We start from the raw sequence: 10,000 nt of genomic DNA, 5'->3' as shown, positions 1-10,000 counted from the left end.
CCGAACAGCTCCCCTTTATATGATTATAGCGAAGCCCCAGTAATGTAAGTGGTAGATGGAGAGGAAGCAATTTGTAACTCTTACAGTCGATGGCTCCCTTCCTGATGTCGGACAGATGACCTCACCTTTGAGGTAATGGCCGAGAACTACTCAGTATGGATACAACCGCTGGAAGAAGGCCACAGGAGACTACTTGGGAATCTTCGCAGATACGATGGAAATGAAATCCAAAGGCTCAGATTCCCGACAATAAGGGTGGATTCACACGACATCAGGATGAAACGTTGGTCGGTAATAAAATCAATGGACAGCAGTTTACTCGGTGCCTTATTACTAATACCTTCTTAAAAATCACGAACAAAGATTTTATCCTTGGAAGAGCCAAGAGGATGAAAGTACGAACGAAATCGATTCCATCTTGATCAACTAAAGGTACGCAACTCTATCTAATCCTGCGAAGTCTACCCTGAAGCAGACTGCAGTGGGGACCGCAATCTACTTAGGTTATGGTCGAAGCAGCTAATCAAAGATCCCCAACTGAGGCCACACCAATGGACTCGTAGACAATACATTCCTAAAGTTTCAAACTGGAGTAGTAAAAAGACTTAATGTACAATATAGCATCTGACAGAGATGAACTGATGCCCTCTGTCGACAGCATCTGCTCGCAAACACGTTGTAAAAGGTGAACCTGGCACCACCCCTTCAAAGACGAAACGCGCGTCTTCATTACCTTTTCAAAGAAAGGCGAACTCCCAAACTTTTCAGCCTGACGAATAACATTACTTATACGACTCTAAAAGTATCGATGAGAAGAATAGGGAATCTGAAACTGCAAGAAAAAAAACCCTGAAAACTGGCTTCAAGAAGGACTCTGGTTGATGATATACCATTTTCTCTGCTTAGAAGAATTAGTGGGTCAAAATTTTGTATACACTGCTTTTATCGATAATCAAAAATACTTTAACAACGTCAATCTTGACATTTCAATAAACAAAGAGAGAAAACTGAAATCGACGCAAAGGGACTTGCTGCGAAAGGTAGTCAAAAACCTCTACAGATACCAAACAATGGCTATACTAGTGGGTGATAAACTGAGTGAATGGGTACCGTACCCACTAAAAGTGTGGTGCCCATTTCCTTTTCAACATGACAAAAAGCGACTCGAGAGCCAAAGGTTCCATCAACAAGGGCAACGAGGACAAACAAAATGATCAATTTTTTTTTAAGTACATCAGACTACAGAAACGCCAATTACTCAACAGGCGACTCATTCTTACAGAAAAAAAAAAAATCGCCAAAAAGGAAATCATAAACTAATTCCGAATAAACTGCCGATTTTTTCCAGAAATATGATGAGACTATCTTATGTTCAAAAGGTACCCAACGAACATGTTCTATCAGAAAAAATGGCACTGGAATTCTTGCAACGGAAAGGAGAATAAATGGTAGAAGAGTGACAGGCCAATAGAGACAGACAAAACACGTGGATGGTTTGGCGTTAGCGATCGGAAGACTCGTGCCAACTTCAGAAAATGACAGGGCACTCGGAGTTGATGGTGCCTTGTACACTCCACTACATCATACTGCCATCATACAATAAATGTTTTATGTCATAATGACCTGCCCCGAACGCATCGCAATTAATAATACATCGAGAGTATAAAACGAGCCTTGCAATTACTGCATCATTCCCGGAGAATTGCTGTTTGTTTAGATTAGCTAAATGGCAGACGGCAATACTAGTCAAGGTACTTTTTTCTCTTCTTCGTTTTTTTCCCTCAATGAGTTAACGATCAAGTAAGTGGCAAGGAGGACAATTCAGGATGACCGTAGTTCGTTTATCTATATCTACACCTAAAGTTTCATCTACCTCCCTATTCACCAGCTTACTTATGTGAGATTATAAAAACTTACTTATGTGTGTGATTTTCAGCGTATATAATCCTTTCAACGACTGAGATGATGTCTCTTCTGGCAAACGCGTTGTGGAAAATATGATGAAATATATATCTGGAAAGTATAAACTACCTATGAACCACAGGAATAAACACTCGGTCGGTTGCAGCATCGTAATTCCTTTGAAACATAAAATCTCTAAAAGAAAGGATACATTTCATGTTTTTCTCTGAGTGCGCATTGTTTCTATATCACTTACTGTATAGTACTTCACACGAAGTAATGGTAGTTTTCGTTGTCTAACGATTTTAGAATAGGATAAAGCGCAGACATGCAGTACAGCGTATTGCATCAGAAATGCTAATTTCAAAAGAATGACACATTTTGATCAAGGGAAAATACTTCCTGAAACGTGGTGATCTACTCTAAATAACCAGCTTACCATTTCATAACTTTCATTTTCGAATAGGCGCCAGTACACCATCAGCAACGAGCCCTTTGACGAGCAGTACCGATCAACAAGTAACCCTCTGTGCAACGTGGAAGCCACAAAGGAAGCACGCCAACAATGGTGCTATTTTCATGTCACAGCACATGACATTATCTGCCTCCCCCCACCAGACTTGTTCACCCTTCCCTTGTCCCGTCCTCCTAATTCCCTTCACTTCCATTTCCCCTTCTTTTGCCACTCGCCCCTTCCCCCCACTTCTTACTTCTGCCCCTCCTTAACATGCACTTTTCCTCCTCTCCGTCCTTTTCCTCCTACCTCTGTTTTTCATACCCCAGCTCTCTTCCTTCTTTCCCCATTCATCATCCATCTATTCACCTTCCTCCTTTTCCCTCAGCCCCCTCCTCCTTCCCCTATTCCTCATTTCCTAGTTCTCTTCCTCCTCTCCCTCCTTCTCTTATCCCCACCACTCATCCATCCATTCCCCTCTCTCTTTTCCGCTACTCTCCCCCCTTCCCCTATTTCATCAGTCCCCCTCCTCTTCCAATCCCCACCACTCATCCATCCATTCCCCTCTCTCTTTTCCGCTACTCTCCCCCCTTCCCCTATTTCATCAGTCCCCCTCCTCTTCCAATCCCCACCACTCATCCATCCATTCCCCTCTCTCTTTTCCGCTACTCTCCCCCCTTCCCCTATTTCATCAGTCCCCCTCCTCTTCCAATCCCCACCCTCACGTCCCCGCGCTCCCTACCCCTCAATTCACCCTTCCTCCTTCTCCTACTCCTTGTTTTATCTCTCATTGCCCAATTCTCTTCCTCCTTTCCCTCCTCCTCCTATCCCCATCCCTCATCCCTTCCTCTCATCCATCCATCTCCCTCCTTCCTCCCTCCCCCTCATCCATCCCCCCCTACCCCTTTTCCATCAGTGCGGCAAAACCCGGCAAGAGAACAGACAATGCATTTCGAAACTCTGTTCATTTGCATTGTGTTCACGTCATAACTATTCTTGGGTCTTTGTTGGTCTTACATAATAAAGTCTCCGAGGTTGCGCGGCTACGAAAACGAGTGTGTGTGTGTGTGTGTGTGTGTGTGTGTGTGTGTGTGTGTGTGTGTGTGTGTGTGTGTGTGTGTGTGTGTGTGTTCGTGTGCGATATATAGACAGGCAATAAAAGGAGAGAGAAGAGGGAAGAAGGGAGTAGATGGAGGGGAGGGAGGGAGGGAGGAAGGGAGGGAGGGAGAAAGGAAGGAAGGGAGGGGGAATTGAAGGAAAGGAGGGGCAATTGAAGGAAGGGAGGGGGAATGGAAGGGAAGGGAGAGCGGGAGGGAGGGAGGGAGATAGAGGGAGAGGGAGAGAGAGAGGGAGGAAGGGAGGAAGGGAGGAAGGGAGGGAGGGAGAGAGGGAGGGAGGGAGGGAGTGGGAGGGGGAGGGGGAGGGGGAGAGAGAGAGAGAGAGAGAGAGAGAGAGAGAGAGAGAGAGAGAGAGAGAGAGAGAGAAAGAAAGACAAAAAGGGAGAAAGAAAGACAAAAAGGGAGAAAGAAAGACAAAAAGAGAAAAATACAAAGAGAGAGAGAGGGAGGGGGAGGGGGATACAAAAAGGGAGAAAGACAAAAAGAGAAATAAATAAAAAGAGAGAGAGAGAGAAAGGAGACAAAGAGGGAGAAAGAAACACCAAAAGATAAATAAATACAAAGAAAGAGAGAGAGAGAGAGAGGAGACAAAAAGGGAGAACGAAAGACAAAATGAGAAAGAAATACAAAAAGAGAGAAAGAGAGAGAGAGAGAGGAGACGCTCCCGGAAATCGAGACTTCAAAGCGCTATCAAAGACGCGCGTGAAAAGACGTTCCCTGTCCGGCGGGAGCTCCAGTCGGCGAGGGGCGGAGGCTCCCACTGATAGCGCCGCCCCTCGGAGCGCTGACGAACAATATGACAGGAAACACATCGGCCGGGGAGCGCTATGTAGGATTTCACATTCTCTGTTTCTTAACAAGGGAAATATGTTCTGAACTGGAATTCTAATTTGGTATCTAACTTTTCAATCATCCTCTCCATGTGTATTTACACGTTAGCGTGTGAATCCATACAAATATCGAAGAAAATATTTCCCGTCGAGACTTATACTTTCGACGCATTGCCTAAACAAAATCAAACACTAAATTAAACTTTTCTTACACAGAAAACCTAGTAATAAAGAAATAAAAACAAATCAAAGAGCAGTAAGATAACGATATGAAACACCGCCTGAGATAGAGTTTGTGTTGAGGCTTCATACCGCACGCTCGCCGAAGCCCCAGCGCAGTGCCACTGGCTGCCACCCAATCAAACTTGGCCATGAGTCGAGGACGAACTTCTAAGGACACCCGTCGCGATCAGACATCCTTCGTTCACCCTCGGAACACCCTTGCAATTCACCCTAGCCTCGTCTCACTCCTGATTTATCTCTACATTTGTCTTGGATGCTTCTCATTCCCGGAATTTAACAACGTACTTATCGCTGATAGTCCCACTGAATCAACTAATTCTTAATGTCTTATCTCTCCTCATAAACATTCATCACACTTAATTTATCCCCACCTTTCTGTCTTCCCCCGAGTATTCTTCACTGTAAAATCCTGAATATCACCCTTATTATCCCCTCCCCCCCCCCCCGCCTCCTTTCACAACAAAATCCTCACACTCCTCTCCACCCTTAGGCTCACTCTTTTGCCCGCACCCCCCCCCCCCTCTCCCCTGACTTATCCCCCCTGCTCTGAACCTTGGCCTAAGACACGAGTCATAATTCAATTTAATTGCGAATCTTACAGGCGATTGACCCGGTAATGATGTCTGGCAGTGGCTTAGGGTCGTTTCCTGAATGCCAACAAATCATTCGCTGTCATGGCTGGAACAGATTAGCTCGTCAGGCAAGAGACTGGCCAATCTGCATTGCAGCAGGAATTAATGACTGCCAATGGAAAATATTAGTCGAGTTAAAGCGGACGGAACAGCCAACAGATGTGACATGAATGGTACTTATTATTCACCATAAGGAGTTTTTCACAATATTTTCGCTTCACAATTTTTTTCACACAAAGACAGCCGGAATAAAACAGCACCCTCATCGACCGTACAAAAGTATGATTGATTTCGTACTTGCGGATCGCCATTACTGTCTACTGTGTGAATACCTCGTCTGAGGAAGTACAAGAGTGACAAAGTCTTATAAAATATTCATATTTTGCTGCGAACTCTAACTATCCGCTAATATATATGAATTACTAAATTCATAAATAAACAAACAAATAAATAAACAATTCCAAAAAAATCTACCAATCTATATCTATGTTTATCTATTATATGCAAGCGCGCGAGCGCTCGTGTGTGTGTGTGTGTGTGTGTCTGTGTGTGTGTGTGTGTGTGTGTGTGTGTGTGTGTGTGTGTGTGTGTGTGTGTGTGTGTGTGTGTGTGTGTGTGTGTGTGTGTTCGATTGTGTGTGTGTGTGTGTGTGTGTGTTCGAGTGTGTGTGTGTGTGTGTGTGTGTGTGTGTGTGTGTGTGTGTGTGTGTGTGTGTGTGTGTGTTCAAGTGTGTATGTGTGTGTTCGAGTGTGTGTTCGAGTGTGTGTTCGAGTGTGTGTGTGTGTGTGTGTGTGTGTGTGTGTGTGTGTGTGTGTGTGTGTGAGTGTGTGTGTTCGCGCGTGTGTGTGTGTGTGTGTGTGTGTGTGTGTGTGTGTGTGTGTGTGTGTGTGTGTGTGTGTGTGTGTGTGTGTGTGTGTGTGTGTGTGTGTGTTCGCGTGTGTGTTCGCGTGTGTGTTCGCGTGTGTGTTCGCGCGCGCGCGCGCGCGTGTGTGTGTGTGTGTGTGTGTGTGTGTGTGTGTGTGTGTGTGTGTGTGTGTGTGTGTTCGCGTGTGTGTGTGTGTGTTCGAGTGAGTGTGTATGTGTGTGTGTGTGTGTGTGTGTGTGTGTGTGTGTGTGTGTGTGTGTGTGTGTGTGTGTGTGTGTGTGTGTGTGTGTGTGTATGTGTGTGTGTGTGTTCGCGTGTGTGTCGTGTGTGTTCGCGTGTGTGTGTGTGTGTTCGCGCGCGTGTGTGTGTGTGTGTGTGTGTGTGTGTGTGTGTGTGTGTGTGTGTGTGTGTGTGTGTGTGTGTGTGTGTGTGTGTGTGTGTGTGTGAGTGTGTGAGTGTGTGTGTGTGTGTGTGTGTTCGCGTGTGTGTGTGTGTGTATGTGTTCGCGTGTGTGTGTGTGTGTGTGTGTGTGTGTGTGTGTGTGTGTGTGTGTGTGTGTGTGTGTGTGTGTGTTCGCGTGTGTGTGTGTGTGTGTGTTCGCGCGTGTGTGTGTGTGTGTGTGTGTGTGTGTGTGTGTGTGTGTGTGTGTGTGTGTGTGTGTGTGTGTGTGTGTGTGTGTGTGTGTGTGTGAGTGAGTGTGTGTGAGTGTGTGTGTGTGTGTGAGTGTGTGTGTGTGTGTGAGTGTGTGTGAGTGTGTGAGTGTGTGTGTGAGTGTCTGTGTTTGCGTGCGTGCGTGCGTGCGTGCGTGCGTGCGTGCGTGTGCGTGCGTGTGTGTGTGTACAGAGTACATATAGCAAACATGAATATTGGATTAAACTTCATAAAATCATTATCTCCACAGAGTCATTACCATTTCCAAGGGTGAGGAGGAGTACGAGGGACAGACACCCCTCCCCCACCCCTGACAACGGCCTTGAGCAGCCTATAATATTCGCGCCCCGGTGTCCCTAACGAGATGCAAAAAAGAGAGAAAATGAGAATAGATTAGCGGCTTCTCAGGAGCGCGCGTACCCTGATAACTCCAGGCCAAGCCAAGGCGAGCCAAGGCAATCCAAGGCGAGCCAAGCCAAGCCCAGCCAAGCCCAGGCCCGGGGGCGGCTTGGCTCTACTCCAGCGCCGTAATGTATGGTCGTACACCTTCGCCTGATACCCTCAACTTATTTTCTCGACGACTTTCCAGCGAGTCATTAACCCACGGGAAATTTACGAGTTTCTCAGCCCCCGGGAACTGCCGCGTTCTAAGAGGGACAGACATTTCGTTATCTATTACCCGAGAGGAAAAAAAATATTAAGATAAAGACGTCTGACTGATACATAATCCCATAAAGCGGGGGATGGCTGAGTTAATGAAAAATGTGCGGTTTTTAGTCACTAGACCCATTTGTCACGACCTTGTGTCAAGAATGCGAATAAATTCTTGTAATAAACGTTGCAGTTAACTTGTTGTTTTACGTTATTTATGGTGCCTGTCAGTTGGTTGCAAAAAGGCATCTCTACAACTGCAAGACATAATATTGCAAGTATCAATGTCACGCTAGAATTAAAAACAGGTTCATGATGAAACTGGACTACTTTTTGTCAATATGAACGGTTAACTTGCATATCGAATAATGCAACACCGTAAATAAATGACCGTAAGAGTATGAATCAATAACGAGGAAACACGAAGGGACACTCATCGGTTGCCTTACCTTACTAAGAGTTACTGGCCCCGTGTTGATGCACCGACGAGAAGGCCGATCTTCATACTTATTATGCTGTATGTTTCAGCTAAGGCAATACAATAACACTCGGTTTATACGAGAAAAAAAAAAACGTTGTATAGCCAAATAATACACATTTCGAGACTTCACTTTCGTTGTACTCGCACACACTCATCTTGAGACTGAATTTGAATTCTGAATAATCGTGCTCTTCTGTCCGTCTCTTTACGTGATTGGCTCATTATCTTATCACGTGACATTCGCTACCAATCGCGTGACAGCTAGCGAGGTTCCCGGATGAGACCGGCTCAAGCGCGGGACGGAGACGAAAAAAAAATTTCCGGATTACACTTTTTTTTTTCCAAATATTACGATTTTTCATAGAAGAATTGTTGGATTTGTAGCAATACCAGAATCTGACTTGTAACATATGCTAAAACAATAAAAAATAATAACATTGCCAACAGGAAACCGCGGCAAGGAATACAGACTGAGAAGGAGTCATAGCAAACACGCCAAATTACTCACCATTGATGGATAACCCAGGAGCGGATGTAAACTTGGCTACGTCGACGATCTTGACCGCGAACTGCTGTCCAGTGTCTCTGTGGACGCATCGTCGCACCAGACTGAACGGCCCCCTGAAAAGAAAACAAGAGAAATTAGTAAACGCTGTAATATTCCCATTGTCGCTAATTCAAACAACATTGCTTGTATATAAAAGGTACTCGAAGAAAAAGTAAGAGAGGTGAATATAATGTAAATCAACATATTTTTCCCTATTTGGCATACTTCAAATAGCGAAGATAATCTACTGTACCAATCATTCTTCCCGAAAAAAAACCCAAAAAACAAAGGGAAAGCATGATATGTTTATTTAAAGCAACTGTAATAAAGAAACAGGAAGTATGTGAATGTGACGGTATATACCAAACCTCCTAAACTTATGGGCTTTGTTTCGGAATAATAGTGCTCATGTCAAAGCAACACGTTCGGTGACATTCGAGTTCGTCCATTCACAGTAGAGATATACTTTTCGTTGACCAACTAAATTTTGCTAAATATAACGTGATGCAATATACATAATAAATAATTCATGCTTAAGATATAAGGAATTGTTGAAAACAACACTACTACTCCATCATATCTCCTTCATATTAATCTTACATAGGCCTACAATCTCCCAAGAGACACTTAAAAATTCGACGCTGTGGAATTTTAATATTACTTTGGAGACACAGAGCCGCAAGGTAAGGTGGTACACCTTACTAAATATTTCATGTCATGAGGCAATTTTACTTTTCTCTCGAGCTCCATATATACGTGAACTAAAGTTTATGACTTGCTCACGGAGCATAACATACTGTAGGCCTACTTTCATGACCCATTCAGCAAGTTTACATAAACTCAAAAGTGCTGATAAAATGTCCAGCTCCTGCGCCAAGAAGGGGTAGCATTTTAGGAAGCCAACATATGAACACAGACAAAAATAAAACATATACTTCGTAAATATATTGGTATATCACTTGCTTTTCTTCCGAGAGTTGCCATAAACATTACAAACGTTCAAGGGTCTGAAGTATTCTTGTACGCTTCTTCCGAGCAGAGTTTACTGGAAATTAGTGATATGAATAACGTAGGCTAAGGGTAAATTCTTAGACAGAACATACAAAAGGATACCAGGGTATTAAATGGCTTAAAATTCAAAGTTGCTATGTGGCAATATGATGTAATTAGTTTTGCCCATGAAAATAAATTTAAAAAATGTAAATCTCATAAGTATGCGAGGTGGCTAGGAGAATAATCTTGACCAGACTCACGTATTGCATTGTGGTAATATAATTCTATGTGGCTGATTATTTAGAATTTTCTCTTGCGCCAACTTCTAATAACGTTAGCGGTGTATGCAAAATATGTAAAATATACATTGTGGAACTCGCACTGTATTTCAGCATTCATAGGAAGCATTTGATACTGTTTCATTATCATCGAGCAGCTGGCAAGGCTGGTAAAATCTGATACTCAGATATTGTTCTTAAGCATTGTTTAAAAGTAAAGTTCAGATTTCAAAACCGCCCGATTTTGACTATCTTTTATCTGTTGCCATTCAGCGTTTCAGTGTATATACTAATATCAGAGATAAAATTTGTAAATAACAATTCCTTTGTCATCAGGATATCATTTTGAATTCAA

At 43.7% G+C, this 10,000-nt stretch overlaps 1 protein-coding gene across 1 annotated transcript in view; it reads right to left on the bottom strand.

The window, feature by feature from the left end:
• LOC125041062 (peripheral plasma membrane protein CASK-like) overlaps positions 1-10,000 on the bottom strand; it is a 331,498-nt gene that overhangs the window by 6,019 nt on the left and 315,479 nt on the right. Inside the window, exon 2 of the mRNA XM_047635816.1 lies at positions 8,336-8,448. Within this exon, the coding sequence (XP_047491772.1) occupies positions 8,336-8,448 (113 nt within the window). The remainder of the gene's footprint in view (positions 1-8,335; positions 8,449-10,000) is intronic.

This window comes from Penaeus chinensis, chromosome 3, assembly GCF_019202785.1.
Source record: "Penaeus chinensis breed Huanghai No. 1 chromosome 3, ASM1920278v2, whole genome shotgun sequence".
Classification (NCBI taxonomy): domain Eukaryota; kingdom Metazoa; phylum Arthropoda; class Malacostraca; order Decapoda; family Penaeidae; genus Penaeus; species Penaeus chinensis.
This window is presented reverse-complemented; position numbering and strand designations above follow the sequence as displayed.